General features: G+C 40.4%; 1 protein-coding gene across 1 annotated transcript in view; it reads right to left on the bottom strand.

The window, feature by feature from the left end:
- Positions 1 to 311: 311 nt before the first annotated feature.
- The window catches only part of SPTLC3 (serine palmitoyltransferase long chain base subunit 3), a gene marked incomplete at its 5' end in the record, with an annotated part of 85,100 nt that continues 68,840 nt past the window's right edge, over positions 312 to 16,571 (bottom strand). The window contains 3 exons of the mRNA XM_082480915.1: positions 312 to 681; positions 3,033 to 3,162; positions 4,168 to 4,303. Of these exons, the coding sequence (XP_082337041.1) occupies positions 568 to 681; positions 3,033 to 3,162; positions 4,168 to 4,303 (380 nt within the window). The 3' untranslated portion in view covers positions 312 to 567. The remainder of the gene's footprint in view (positions 682 to 3,032; positions 3,163 to 4,167; positions 4,304 to 16,571) is intronic.

Below are 16,571 nucleotides of genomic sequence, written 5' to 3'. Positions count from 1 at the left end.
AGGCCACTTTTCTTGTTCTCAGCATTAGCCACCTTCTAACATTTTCTGTCCTTGGAGAAATGCATGATAGGGCAACGTAGTTAAAGAGGTCGCTTTCTGCTCATTCCTCTGTAGCAGTCCACACCAATGTCTTGATTTAGGCTCTTTAACAGACAAAAAGCCAATCTCACTGATGAAGCTCAGCTATATTACCATACTACACTGGAATACATTCAGTTTTTAAACTTTATTATTTCAGTCATAATTAAAACTATCTGAAGCCTCTTCATAAAAAGGGGCCATAACAAAGGCTATACATTAGCAACTCGATCAATGGATGCATTCATTCTGCATCAAAAATACCGTAAGAAGGACAGATCTCCTGGGGAGGCAAATCTGTATCAATATTTCAGTCTCTTGAATACAGAAATTTGATACAATAAAATGCAACACCCGAGCTTCCCCTCCTTTCAATTAACTGAGAAACAAAAATTGTCCTTAGAAGGGAAGAAATGCATTCTTATTTTTAAGTTTTCGGGTTTTCCCCCCTTTCATAGCATCATAATGTTCTCTTCATGTGTGGAAAACTTAATCTTCAAGTTCAAGCCTAGTTTCTTCATACAGTTCGGGATGAGATGACTTGGAATACCGGGAATATTTCAGATGTAGAAAATCACCCAATTCATCCAGAGCATTCAAAACCTGTAAGACCATTATACTGCATCAATTCTCTTGGAAAAGAAATGAAGTTCTAGTAACCTCTACTTTACAGCAGAACAAGAAGATCATAAAGGTATCAATTAAAGAAAGTTTAAAGGGCAAATGGGCAAATTTTGCTTTCATTGTCCTGTAGCGATGCAGTCATAGATGTACAACAGCATCTACGAGAACGGAATTTACTCCTTCAGTAGGTTATGGTTTATTAGTAAGTACATTAATTGAGCACAGATGAAAAAAAAAGACTTTTTTCCTAAAAGCACAGGGAGAGAATAATATAGATAAAAAGTTATCTTTGCTTATGCAAAAGGGATGTGAAGACATCGCTTCAATATTTCCCTATAGATCCCAAAGACTGGAGTCGCCACTGCATTTTCTTAGATGGGACTCAGCCCACCGTGCCTACCAGAGTCATCGTCTGAACAGTTTAAGATATTTTTAGGGCATTCCGTTACCTTCTTGTATTACTATCACAGGAATAATTAATAATGCATTAATATTGTAATGCAATTTGCTGAGCTGTGTCCCCAGCTCTCAGTAGATTCAAAAAGTAGCCAGGGAACTCTATACCATAGAGAAGCAGCTCAGTGTTTTGCAGCATCTGATGCACATTCAAAAGCAGCCAACCTTTTGGCATCAAAGAAGAAAGCATCAATTTTGAGCCTGTTTCTGTTAAGCCACTAACATGAGCTCAAGAACAGGAAGGAGTAATTTAGTAATGGTTTATGCAGAGAGATGGCTTCAAGGTCATTAAGGAAGTTATTCTTGGGAGCCTGCCCTTTCATGGATCTTTCCTCTTTTTAGTTCCAGGCCGAGATTCAAAACAAATTTTGCCAAAGGGAGAAGTTTTCATTGTTACCTGTTGTTACCCTTTTTTTAGGCATATTCACAAAGTGTTTGTCCTAAAAACTTTCCATCTGCAAGTAATTAAACTCAGGGCATTTCCACTGCCTCATACTGTAAGGACATTTAAAGAATGGCACAAGTACTACAGCAATGATCCCACTTTCAGAGGCAAAAATACAGCATGTTCAAGAATGATGGCTGGGGAGTGTTTCAGACCTTCCACTGGTACCAGGAAGCACCAATGTGCAGGTAGCAGGAAGTGAACACGCAATCACGGCCCAAAAACATGATGGGCTTGACATTTGGGGGTGAGGGAAGAGGACGAAAATCAAAGCAGCAACCTCAAGAGATTAATCTTCAGATCAACTTCATCGCCGACTGCTAGTTATGTAAGCCAAAATCTACACAATCAAACCGCCAAAGCTGACAATGACTGACACAAGTATGTAGCTATGCCCTGTTCTATGCAATATTATCTTTATGGTACTGTTAATAACTACTGCACCTTTAAGAGCAGCAGGAATTTTATATTACACACATGCAAGGCAGATTTTTCGATGTTGTTTGAGAGGGGTAGGCAAGTGGCATGGGAGCTGGTCAGCCATGCAGGGCTCCGGCCTCGAGCTCCATGTGAATCTCAGGATGCAAACAGGGAGATGGGGGCTCTCTGCAGGTGCTTGTCCGCATGGAGGACTGGCATCTTTAACTCAAATGCTCTCTGTGTTCACGGATCTTTTGTTTTGACCATCATACTTGTGCAAAGAGAGGAAAAAAAAGCCTGAAATTTACTTTTAAGCCTCTGTGTTTCATGCTTATTCTGAGAATGAAAGAACGTATATCAACCCAGGCCAAAAACACCTTCGGCAAGAAAGGGAGATGGAAAATTTCAAAGAGTTTATTTTAAACACATTTCTCACTGCATTGGAATGGAGCTTTATGATGGAAGTCTCAACATACTCTTAACAGTATTTCTGATATCAGAGAAAGATATAGAACTGAGACAGGCCAGACAGCACCAATTAAACTTCATTAGGTTCAAACAGTTCCAAATACTGTTTGCAATTTCCACCTGTACCCCCAAGGCTGTCCCATATACTTCTGCAATTCAAGAAACATGTGGAAATACGGAATGAAAATAAAGGTATGGAAAACTTGATTTTCAATTATTTCCATATCGTTGCAGGTTTCCTACTCTGATAGTTCTGACCTAGCATTTAACTTTTGTCTTGCTGTGCGCTTCATGTAGGTCTTTATTAGTGATGACAGATTTGGTCGCTATTAGAAATAGAAGAACATAACAAGTTAACTGTCCCATAATTTATATTTAAAAATAAAATATATAAGGCTAAAATGCCTTTAAAGATCAAGTGACAAGGCCAGAAAAACAAATGTAAAAATGAATTATTGAGATTCAAAGTAACAGACACACAGCTTCTCCCAACCTGCTTTGCATCTGAAGTTAATTTCAGCAGGACATCTGCTGTGCTTACCGTGTCTAACATCTCCCGTGTATGTGCAGCTGACACACAAAACCGAGCCCTGGATTCTGTGATAGGAGTAGCTGGAAATCCAACCACAACGACCCCGATATTTTTTTCTAACATGCGTCTTGCAAAAGCCCTAAGGAGAGAAGAAAAAAACCCAAAAGTAAATTATCTCCAATAAACTGACCACAGAGAGAAAACATTCAAGTATAATAAAACAATGGGTAAAATCCTGTCTTCAATTGAAGTAGATGGTAATATTCCCATTGAATTCAATACAAGCCAGAATTTTACCAGTAGGACTGAGATTCTTCGCTGCTTAACAACTCATGAAGCCAAGTGGGTGTCAAATACTAGAAGTGCAATGGCAGAGAGATCACTGTAAAATAGACATGATTCATTTATGTCAAGGAAAGGCTTTGAGTGCAAATCAAAATGTGCGGGCATTCACAGTCCGTAAGCACAGAAGAAGCTGGGCTTCTGGAAGGTATGAGAGCTGGGCTCCTGCACACCAACAGCAATAAAACAATCTATATGATCGTTTATTTGCTCTAGCAATTACTCTGCCAATTTAGGACCCTTTTGTGTGGTATGTACTAGACCTAGAGCATATAGCCACCATAAGCTACTTGCAAACATTCCCTACAGCTCAACCCTTACGTTATGCTACTACTGATTTCTAGTCTGCATGTCCGAGTCAGTGCACAAGTGCTGCTTGATAGGTACTGAATGGTAAAACATGCAAAGAGCATTCCAAGATCAGATGGGGAAAAAGAATATCCATCCAAAACAATTCATACATCAAAGGCAATATTTTTCATCAATAATTTTAATGAATACAAATTTAAAAAAAAATATAGCCAAATTCAAAATGTTATCAAAAGTATTATTCCAGAGCAAGTTAAAAAAAAGATAAGAGAAATTTTAAAAATTCTGAATACTGGAACAGCTCAAAAGTAAGTCAGGGGCCAAATTAAAAATAGAACACAAATAAACAGTGAATTCAACTAACAATGTATGTTTCTCTTCTGAAGTATCTACCACACGTAACTTCATTTTTCACAGTATATACCAAATAACCTATGAACTTGAATAGCGTTTGTTTTGCCAACAGTTTTTTTTTTTTTTTTACAGTACTTACCCTATCTTACCAGGCATATAAAGGAGTAAGGGGACAACAGGAGAATCATCATTGCCATAAATGATGAAACCCATTTCATGCAGTCTTCGTCTGAAGTATCTTGTGTTTTTCCCCAGCTGGCGCACTCTTTGGAGCCCTGAAATGAGTCAGTCAGGAGAACAGTCAGTGCAAAGATCATAACTGGAGTCTACTAACAGGCAAGAAACAGGGCTGTGGGTAACAGTTCAAAAACGTTTGGCTGAAATGTGTATGTTGCTATTTGATTCAGAAGAAAAACATGGAATGAGCTTTAGCAATGCAACTACATTGATTATTACGGCATTGGAGGACAGATGGGTGGTACTCCTGTACTTGTGAGTGCCTTCCCACCAGCAGAAACAGTATGTCTTCTGAGGAATAATTCCTTTTACTGTATTGCACTGAGTAAAGCCTACTGAGTGACACACACCTATAGAGAAGTAGTTGTGTGTCTCTGTGGATATAGGACATGTAAGCAGAGTATGTTCTCTCTCATCGTAATTCATCATAAAGGGAAACAACCAATGTCTACAGATGTTGATACAGATTTCAGCATATGCATATATTTTCTCATTAAAAATATCCCCCAGGGGTCCTCTTCTATGTCAGTTAGTTCTGTGCATACACATTTGGTTTTTTTTTTTATTCTCTGACTGTAATGAAGCTTAAAGTAGAAAATACTGCATTTTGGGTCAGCTCAAACTGATGCTTTTGTTGCAATATTTTAGACAGGAAAAGCATGGGATAAACTTTGATATTACACAAGGTCTGATCTTCTGCAGTTTGTTACCAACATTCAGCATAACTCCAGTTACTCTAATATGCATCTACATAAGTAATTCCTTGCTGAGTTCTGCTCAGTTACTCTGTCCTCTTATCTTGCTATTATTACCTCAGTATCATCATCTGACAACAGACTTTAGTCATCCAAGAATTTCAGACAAGTTTTGTTCTCTGCATTGTCCCTGGCCTCATTCAGTCATGAATCCACTGATATGTCCCCCAGCAAAACTGACAGGGGAGTTGAAAACAATTATTTTTAATGAAGGAAAAAGACAAAAAACAGCAGAGAAAAAACGTGCTTGAAAAGTCATCTCAGCCTTTTCTTTTGCAGTGTCACTAAGGAGGTGGTTTCTGACAAGTGCAGTTGCTTCCCCACCCATGGCATACAAAAGGGAAGAGCCACACTCAACATTACTGTAGGTAGGAGATATTGTATGTCCTTTCCCACTCCACCTGCACTATATTTCATCAGCCAGCTGATATATGCACCTCTCTCCCAATGCTGTAAGGTGCTGACAGGGATAATGCCACCTACCCCGTACCCACATGCTGCTCTTTCCCAGTGCCTCCCCAGTACCAGTCCTAGGTTCACACAGCCACACGACAAATCAAGCCAGGTCCATCATCTGCCTGACCTTGCCAAAAGTGCCAAACCAATGTCAAACAGATCGATCCTCTAAACCTAATCGCTGTGCAGCTGCTTGTGCCTGCCCAGCAGAGGTGGTGGGAACATGTGGTAAGAGTGCCGTTCATCAGCCCATACTTTCAATATCACTTACATTATGTCACCAGACATGAACACCGAAGCCTTCAGTCCAACTCATTTCCTCTTTTTCCCTTTGCTTTTAAGGTGCCTTTGCACAGATGCATTACGTTTTCACTCTCCACTTACTTTTTCATTTTACTTCACTTTTCATTTGCTTCGTTCTTCATTTACTACTTTCTGCCGTCACCCTTCTCTGACTGCATGCCTGTTTCCTAATTTCCCATCTTCCTCCTTGTAACCACAGTGGCCAGTTAGCCATTTGTAGCTGCTACATACCACCTTTGGCGGGTTTGTCGTCAGACCGCATTCTGCCCCACCACCCGCTATGGCTTTTCTTCCTATTCCCTCTTGGCTAAGGTAGGGATCACCACACCTACATAAACCTCTTTTCCCTTAATAGTTTCTGAGCGCATGTAGGTTTGAACAAGATCTACTGTTTCATCTGTTCTGTATCTTCCCGAGTCAAGGTTCTGTCAATGTTCTGGCTGGGAAATTTATAGGGAAACTGGGACTTGCTTCACAGTGATCAGTGTTTTGCTGAACAAATTAAAAGATCTCATAAAACCAGTGCATTTGTAACTTTATGCACAAAACTGCCCACGCAGACAACCTGTTAGTTACAGTTTCAGTCATTCAGTTTAAAGCATTCAGTGGAAGAGCTCTGCTGGGTTAGAAAAGGCCACAAATAGTTTAACCATCTCTCTAATGCTGCTAAAACAAAAACAGCTGTGCCAGAGCAAGGAAAACAAATGAAACACAAAAGCATCCTACTACAAAGCTTTCCAGTCACTAATAAAAACAATAGTCTGTGGTATTTCCAAAAATATTTTTGGTGTAGTAGATCTCAAAGAACCAGGAGGAAATATTGAGGAGGAGGAAGAGAAATGGGGGCAGGGCAGATGGCAAGGAGAGGGAGTTAGAGAAGAACCACAGAATAACGTGTCTGAAGTCCAAAGAGAGAAAGTTTTCCCTTGTTAAAATTCATAAAGATGTTATTAGCACCTCGCGAATGCCCAAATTACAAGGAGGAGGGTGGGGGAGTAACCTGAACTGGGGTCTCAGAACCACTCCTGCTTCTTGCTATCTTAGCAGCCCCTGAGCTAGTTTCCAAACTCTCCGTCTACAGCACTTGAAACTACTAGATTTTCAATTAGGGAAAGTTTTCATAAATGCAGATGTTCGTGGCGAGTGCAGTTTATGACTTGCTGCCTTCTTGCTATTCAGCTGTTTACCACAAAGCTGGAAACAAAGTGTCAGCCATGCGAGATTCCAGGCCCTTCGGTATTTATCAAACCATACGCGCATGGCCCAGAGTTGATCAGTTTGTCTCTACTTACTTTAGGTACCGGAAATTTAGACTCCAAAGCAAGAGGGGGAATCCAGCAAAGGAAACATTAGAGCTGAAAAAGAAGTTTCAGGCAATCCCCCAAAAGTCCAACACCTCCTCCTTTTCTAATCTTCCCTTGTTAAATCTATATCCTCAACCAGTTTGTGATGGGACGGATCCCCTTTCGAGACTCCCTATGGAACTCGCTTCAAGCCAGCCAGTGCTGATGCAAAAGAGCCACTTGAATGCTTTAGCAACATCCCAGAATAGTTATTTCATTTGCAGGGATGCATTAAAGAGCCAAATAAAAGATCAGAGCACTCACATATATCTGGAGGGAAAAAAAGCACATTAGGAGACGATTGCTACACACACTGTATTTGTGGGTGGGTGGCTGGGAGGAACCTATTTCTTTACCAAGTGTCAACACTTTCCTTTCTCATGTTAAGTTTTGTGGTCAAAGACCACATGCACACATCATATACACAGCCATCTTATATGCTGTCCTGATAAGAGCAATAAAAGCCTTACAGTTTGTAACTGTATTTCAACGCTCTTTTCCATTCCTTTATGGGACCCTCCAACGTCAGATAAGGAGGCTGATCTGAGCAAAATGTTTGTTTTGGTCTTATTGGCCCATTTTCCCCCCTACTTTGCAGATTAGATCAGTGTAAGAGTGATGAATTCAGCTTAGAATCAGATCTTAGTCCAAATTCACTGTGGTATGTTTAACCAAAGAGACTGCATTTAAAAACTATTTTCTTTGATTCTTGAGGCTGTCATCTCGCATCCTTTATTATTTATTGAATGAAAATCTGCAGAGTCAGACCCTTGAGCTAAAACAATATAGTTGCTTCTATTTGAGTGTAAGAATTTACCAGTGCGGCAATAATTAGAGGATCAGGTCCTCAGACAGTAAATATATTTATTCAAAAATTCTTAGTTTGCAAATTCTTGAGGATTTACAGCCTATGCACATAGCTTCTAGCACACCATGCAGATATCCAGATAGTTATATTCCATAAAAAATGTGAACCACACCACAGAATATGTTTGGAGAAAACAGCCTGGACAAGGAAAACTGACCCTTAGCTAATTAAAACTAAGCCCACTAACGCTCCAGAATTTTCAGCTAAGGTTAAGCACGACCTTATTAAGAGGTCTACGTTTTTTTATTAGCTGACTTAAGAAGGGACAGAAAAAGAGAAAACTGAACAATAAAGGATTCTTAAATCTCACAAGTTATCTTCATGCTGCTTGGAACATAGAGTGATACACAGCCAGCTTAGTGGGATTTTGTTGAAATACGGGATTAATTACCTGGATGGTACAACAAAAACAGATTTACTTGCAGCTGCAGTCCACCTATTGCTGGCAAATTTAGAGTTTACATTTGTTGCACCACTTTAAAAATATTTGGTGTACAGCAAAATTCTAAGGTGACGGCAATTCTGGGAAAAACACCGATTATATTTTTACATGACATGCATTATTGCATATTGCCAGTTTTAGCTCATTAATTTCTGCAGGCTTTTAGAAGGCTTTATAGCTCAAAATTAATATGGTTTAGTTTAAGGAAAAATACAAAGAGAAGGCAAGAGAGAGAGAAATGATAAAAGATACTGGCTTGCTCGTAATTTCTTTGAAGCAACAAGCTTTTTAAGAGAGCCACTTGGAGTAACAGACTTGTGGTAGATGCTTTGTCACGTGCCAGGCTATGGCTTCAGACCTGCTTTCAGTGAGGAGCTGCTCTGGAGTTTGACAGCAGGAAGGCACCCTGACTACATGTCTGAGGGCCTGATCTCAGGTGGGTGTTACCTGGCGCAGCTCCCACGCGCTTCAATAGAGCTTTGCTATTTATGCCAGCTGAGGACCTTATCCTGGCAGCGAAAGAGGCAGTAAAACTATCAGCACTCTGAAACAAAAGTTTGTTTTCCTCTTCCAGAGATGTCTGCTTTTCACTCCTGCAAGATTTTAATAAGCAGGGAAGCTGGCTGTGTTCAATTCCCGCACAAACATTCTACCTTTGAACTCTTCCTGTACGCTTCTACCCTTGGAAATTCTGACTCAGTATATTGAAAACAGGAATAAGCAACCTGTAGCCTTTCATATCAAGATCTCAGGTGTATTTTAATTGAAGGAGAGCTATTTTTCCTGAACCCGTTCCAGGAAAGATAATCCCACGCCGTACTTTTTTTTGGCATGTGGTGGACTCTTCAAGACACAAATCCACCTGCTTTAATCTTCACCAGCTGTTGTTTCATAGGGTCTTTCTAGATAATTAGTTACACAATCAAACTTTTACATACCGGTGTCAGTGTGTCTCTTCAATCTGCGTTCCTTGGATGGAGAACTCTACTCCCTGCTCTCCTCTACTAACAACTAGATAGTAAAAAGCAAACTTTCATAGGCTGAAAAAAAATTTGGAAAACAATAGCTCTTCCCCACTAAACTGTTGCAGATGGACATATTTTCTTTTTTTCCTCTGGTTCCATTATAAGAGTAACACACATGTACCTCCATATGCATTAAATCACAAATAGAATGCTATAAAACTGGGGTGCCTAAAGGATATACGTTCTTAGATAAAAAATCTTTATAAAAAATAACTTTGCTATGAATTGGGGAGAAGTGAAGACATTTTCTTCTACAATCTAATGCCAACTAGAGACCTAGTAATTTCAACTTAATTCGGCTGCTAAATAAGCCCTTAAGGACTTACTTAGTCAGTCCAATTTTAATTGTGAACTGCTGCAAAACACTTTCCAGAGCAGATTAAGGGAAGAAAAAGCGGCAATTTCAGCTGAAGCAGAAAGGAGAGAAATTGTACAAATTCTGTCATTTTTACTTTATTTCTCGAATGAGTCAGCTATGCCTACCCAGCACCTTATCTATACTCAGACATAGAATGTAAGCGTTCAGTGTCCCCCACAAAAGCAGGGACAGAGCAGCCAGCCTTGGCTGAGCCTTATTTACTCCCAGCACAGGTGATTAATCACAAAGCACGTCAGTCCCCCTGCTGAAAGCCAGCCAGCGCGCAACACGCTCCATCTGTATCACATTAGGTGTTTCTGAAATGCCAGTGATCTAAATGCCGTTAGAAAAGGCACTTCTCTCCTTTGTGCTCCTCAGGCCGATAACAGTGCTGGATTCCTTGGGCAAGCGGCAAGCAGCATCTGGAATGGAGGAGGGATCCTCATGCTCTATCCCGGCAGCAAAGACACCTTTAAAAGGTGACCGTGTCATGGAGCTGCGTGTTGCTGTCCCTGGGGAAAGCGTAGCTTTCTTTGCTGGGGGACAGGCTATGAGTCACATCCAAGTCTGATCAAATCCCTCCTCTGCCTGCTGTTAATACTTCTTTGTGAATACAGGGGACACCTATCCATGGGTAGGGTCTGCTAGAGGACTACAGCACTGGTTTAACTTTGATTATGGAAAAAGTGACTTCATATGAGGTAGAATTTGGTCAATCCTCAGAGCTCTTGGAAATCACTGTGAACACTATTACTCCAAAGCTCCTGCTTGTTCAGATCAACTGACCCTCCATGGATCCATTTGGCTTGCAGTGGACCGCATGGCAGGTGGTTCCACTGGAACAGTGCGTCTCGCTTGTTTTGAGTAAAAGATGGCAGAAGTTAGCTCTGTTTCATCATCCACTGCTGGGAGAACATCTGTGATGTTCAGCTCAGACAAATAATAATCGTGACAGCATATTATCATCATTAGCATCTTCACTGTCACAGCGATCGGGAGTCCTAGTCATGGAGCCAATGCTGTGTGAACAGGGAATAAATTCGCTTAAGCGCTTTAAGTGTAAGCACATACTTATTGGGAATATTAACTTACTTAAAATTAAGCCAGTGTTCAAGCATTCTGCTTGATGAGGACCTGAGAGAAGCAATCATCTCAGAATGAAGCAGCAAAATGAGAATTTGAGAGGGAACAGTAAAAAGCCATACTTTAGTATGACTGATTCTGTAAGCTGTTTCGAGCAGATTCAAGGGTCCGTCGCTAAGTAGCTTGCAGCATTAAAGCTCACAGCTATAGTTTCACAATCAGTTCAGACTGGCAGAGATTTATGTTCCTGCAAAAGGGATCATTCCTCTTTGGCTCCAGCTGCTCAAGTTTTGGCACTGGGATTCATGCAGCCACATGGTAGATTGGCTCAGGGAACCAGTTTGGCTGTAGGCTAACCATTTGTGGGAGGGGCGGTTATTTTTCAGCTAGATCAGTTCTCTGATTCAGTTCATTGCATGGCTACATGAACACTAATGCTGGCTAAGGAAAAGGGGCACGAATAAGGGGATAGGCAGGGGGGAAAGGCAAAAAGGAGGGCAAGACTGCCCTTCCTTGCACCAGTGCTGGTTTATGCCAGGTTGTAGTGGATGTGAAACTAAGGTTTTTGAATTTACAGAAGACCCTGACAGGCAAAGCTAATGTTTTCAAAAGACTGCTGAACACAGATAGCAGTGGAAAATGTTGGAAACTGAGCATTTTAAGAAGCTGGTCCCCCAGTTATACAAAAATCTAAGGCAGACGGAAATGTTTTAAAAAGCAACCCTTTAAAAACAGATCTTTTTAATGCCAAGCCAAAACAGAAAGCAGCATTCTGCAGCTTCTTGCAATCTGAATGAGCTCAAATGCAAGAACTCAAAGTCCGCTAAAACCAAAAATGAAAACTAGTAGTTGCAAAAAGATAAACCAATTAGCACAAATGGCAAAGTAAATTAACATTTTAAAGAAACACTTTCTATCTAAACAACCTCAGGCATTATCTTCTAACATAACAAGGACAGTAGATTCCTGAGGATAGGATTTTAAATTTTTCAGCATCCCATAAAAACATACGAAAAAACCTATTGCTGTTAGTGAATTCTTGTTTGCCAAGCATTAAACAGAAAAATTACGCCTTTGCAAATGCTGCAATTTGCACTATGCTCTATTATTAGTCATCAAGAAAATTGCTACAGATTTTCTAGCAGTCTTAACTCTGCCTAGTCGTTCTAATTTTACCTATAAAATTTAAGTGTAAAAATATGGTTTTGGTATTCTCAGGCAGAAAGGGAAAAAAAAAGGTCCAAGGTCACAGCTGGAGGGGCTGTGTTGCACGCAAATAGGTGTACTTGAAAATTTGTGCAGAGTCCAAACACTCTGTCAACTACAGTCTCATCATGGGGATAAAACCACTAAGGCAGCTGCTGAGTTTCCTGAGGTATCTCCAGTGGTGTAATGAGAAGCCACAAGGAGAACATATAAAGAATATCTATACTGTGAATTATAAAGAGTAAATGCCATGGGAACTTCTGCTTCCCATATCTCCTAATAAATGCCGAGACACACATTTGAGATGAAAAGGCCACAAAGGCTTAAGAGGGATAAAATGATGGTTTTTTTTATAGACTATATGAACTGAACTGTGGAACTTGCTGCCTTATGACATCACTAAAGGAAATACAGCTGCCAGAAGTTCATATGCTTTTGAACAACTCTATTACAGGAACTATGATAGTATCTATGACATTATGTTCTACAAGCCATCAATTTTCAGAGTCCTGTAAAACATAGCATTGAAAAATGACAGGACTTGTACTCTACTAAAGATATGATTTTACATGAAAATAGAAATACTTTTGCAATTTTTGTTGTTATTCTGACTCTTCTGATACAAGTCACTCAAGAATCAAAGTACTTGGTCATAGTGACTCCAGCCTACCCTTCTCCCTCAGGCAGGAAGAACTATGCATATCTGTTTTGAGGGAACTACTATCTTCTAATTCAGCATTTCTTGTGCTTCATTTTCTCAAGTCACAGTAGAAAACATGGCAAAACAAGGAAACTGTAATAGCTGGCTGTGGGCTCCGCAGTATCCTGCCAATCACATTACTATGACATTAATGTCTCACAACTATGACAAATATTGATATGGGGCATACCCATACATTTACAGGTGGTTTCTGTGGGAGATACTGTGTCTTCTCTGTACCTTTTTGCTTATGTCAGTGCAAAGTTTTTAAAATGAGAACTTCCTCATGCAAATTGGAGTCTCCTGCTGCAAAGGAAGGAAAACACACATCTTGCTAGCCACATCCACAGCAGTTTGCTGACAGAGGAGAACAAGGGGTGTCTGAGGTACCAGCACTGGTTTGGAGGGTTGTGTGTTTGCTAGTTTCTTGCAGACACATTTTTCCCTCTTTCTCTCCTTCCCCGCATCAGGCTCTCTTTGTTCACAGGCCCTCCAGCCCATCTTCGCAGCATCTCATTTTGGTCCTAGTCTCCATCCTTATCACCCACTTGTTATCCATTCCCTGTTGTGTCTCCTTTGCTCGTCAGGGTCTCTTCTCTCTTTACTCTTCCTGGCTCACCTCCCTAAGTGCCTGGCAGTGCGGGGTGGACGCGGGTGCTCAGGGTGCCAGTCCTCTGCCCAGGCTCCAGGTGGGGGATGCTCTGTTCAGACCCCCCCATGCTGAGCTGGAAGATGCTCCTCCACTCAGTGGATCTTGAGATTTGTCACTGTTCATTTCAAGTAGAGATTTTTGTAGAGACTTGTAACATCACAAGACTCAGATGGTATTTTGTAGACATGGCAAAAATTATAAGCTTAGCTCTCACAATCCAGATCTTCAACCCAAAGCCTGGAGAAACTGAAGCTATTCAGGGGAAAAAGGATTTTTAAAATTGTTTTTTCCCTCCTTTTTTTCCCCCTAGATTATCAAATCCCCATATATATATCTAGCTTTCTCCTTTTTCAAGAAGGAAGTCCTTCTTCAGGAAGGACTGAACCTTTTTTGTTGATATGAAGAAATTGAAGCCTGAAACAGACACCTGTTGTGGATAATTTCCAGCTAAACAGTTCAGGTTTCATAGAATTATTTTTAAAGTGCTAACTTGTTCCTTCCTTGTAATTAAGCTGTACCCCCTGTGTCCAAACACATTTATTCATATCCTGCAGTCATGCATCCAGTATACTGATCCTGTCCCAGAAACACACACCCTGATTCCTTTTCCAAACAACCATATTCTTACTAATTGAAAATAAAGGAAGAAAATATGGGATGATCAACCATTTGAATACACACCAGGATAAACACAAGCAGTATTCACCGCATTTCTGGTCTCTGGCATTACCCACTATATAATTCCACCTATGCTACTTTCTTCTGGATCAGCCGCTTAACAAATAAGTGGAAAACAACTAGCAAGAAATTGAAGGGAATGGAAAAGCATGATATCTGGCAAAATATAAAAGACAACTGTGTGAAGTGCTAGAAAATATAGAACAAAGCTTTCAGAGCAGCAATTTAAATGACCAACTCAGTCTTCCTTCCCTTAGTTTTCTATTAATCTACTGAGGAGTCAGTCATGAAGTTCAGATCTAAGAACAAGCTGGGTTAACACATTTGTCAACCTATTAATTCCTACTCTTTTCAAGAAGCACCCTCTAGTTAACACGGAACTTTTTAGCAAACTTAAATTTCATTCTTTTCCAACACGTTCCAGTATTTTTTGCAAGGCTCCCTTCACTACAGAAATGCCCTCTGGAGAACAAGCCATCGGTGGAGATCTCCTTATAAAGGATTCTCCAAATCATCCTGTGGGAAGAGAATGCCATTTGAAATAAATTGCAAAATAAACTCCTTTTATTGATTCAACAAGGCTTCCAGAGAACAAAGAGTCAATACCACCCCGTGGCAACTCCAGTTCACTTGAAACTTCTCTGCCAGGTGTCTCTACTACACGGCTCATGCAGGATTCACCATTTTCTAAGAAAGCAGACAGAAAGAACCCAGCCAAGGCCACTGTTCTCCTTAGAAACAAAAATATCTAAGAAGAGACAGTGCTTTCTCCCTTCTGTTCCCCTTTCCTTTCTAAGCCACCACCTTCCTCTCTCTGATGCCAAAGCAGCATTGTAGTGTGGTCCAGCATAACATTTTTTCCTGTGTTTTGGGTTGGGTGTTTTTTTTTTTTTTTTTTTTTTTTTTTGTAGTCCACAAGACAGTCTAATGAAGGGAGGCCCACATGAAAGAAAAACCAATAGACTAAAATAATGAGTCTGGCTTAGAAGGACAAGAAACGTTTTTACACATCATAGCCACTTTGCTAGCCTTTGTGCAACACTCTAAGTCGTGATATATGATTTATTAATTTGTTTTTCTATTCATTTGCATTTCATATTACAAGACATTTTTAAAAACCGACAGAACTGACAGAACACTAACCTATTTCATAAAGGATTTGCAGAAGACTTAATAAGCACTTATTTTGTGCAGAAATACAAACGTTGTGTCATTAAACGACACCGCTTTTGGAAGAGAAAACGCTGCAAACTCTCAGCCCTAAGACAGTCAGACACGCACATCTTAAAAGCCTCCGTCTTGAATCAAGTTCTCCTATTAGCCTGCACTGAACTGCATGCAGAATCACGCTAGCTGAAGATCATTTTTAAGAGGCTTTGAAGGTTTGGAAGTGCTCTGCATGTTTAATATTTTACACACGGCATCTGTGAGAGCCTCGAGCATGTAACTCTTGGGAAGGCTCAGTGTAAGACCGCCCTCTGACGGCAAGCATTTCCTACAGCTAGCGCAGGGAACAGCCCAGGACAGGCTGCACGCATAGTCCCCAAGGTAGAAGAAACATGTCAGAGATGGTCTTTATATTGAACAGGATATAAGCATCAGCACAAGCCACGTTGACCTTTCAAATTTCAAGTTGGAAACAGTTGTTACACTCTGACTTCTCTGCCAAAATGACAAAAGCATCATTTCTCATTGTCTACACATTGCACTGGAGTTTTGCTGCGCTTTGTTATTGCACTCAGCAGAATTTGGCACGAGGACTGGATTCTCTATCCCTCCTGTTGTACACTGGGGTCTTGTAAATTCTGGCCTCATTGAAGGGCTGCGATAAACGTCTTAATAGCCCCGTGTCTATCATGATTTGAAACCCCCTCTAGGGCACTGCAATAGAATAGAGCAGAGCAGTATCTTACCTGCTCTCATATACGCTTTTTCCTTTCCATTCCTACGTTACCCCGGTCATATCTATCAGGGAGGACTAATACAGAATTACCCTGTTAGTCCCACACAGGTAAGAGAAAATAGCACAGCACAGGGCTGCTGGACCAATATAAAAGAGACTGCAATTCAGAGCAGAATCTGTATCTTCAACTGCATGTTACACACCGACACAATTCTCAGGCATTCCTGACAAAAACTATACAAATTCAAAAACCACCCCCTTTTCTCTGCATTGGGATTTAAGTCCTCGAACATTGAATACATATTAGTATCACTTTGAAACAGTAACGGATAGATATGTCACACAGTTGTTTTCTCACTTGCTGCATAAAAAGCATGTTACACAGAGGACTGGATGGTAGCTTCATCTGCAATTTCAGAAGAGGAATATAAATAAACCTAATTTTTCATAAAGACATCCAGTAGTCAATTCTATTGGTACAAAATGTACTTCAAAACTAGCTTCAGGACACAATAATTAATACCTGAGTGAGGC

This window comes from Vanellus vanellus (genome assembly GCF_965231255.1).
Source record: "Vanellus vanellus genome assembly, chromosome: 3".
Classification (NCBI taxonomy): domain Eukaryota; kingdom Metazoa; phylum Chordata; class Aves; order Charadriiformes; family Charadriidae; genus Vanellus; species Vanellus vanellus.
This window is presented reverse-complemented; position numbering and strand designations above follow the sequence as displayed.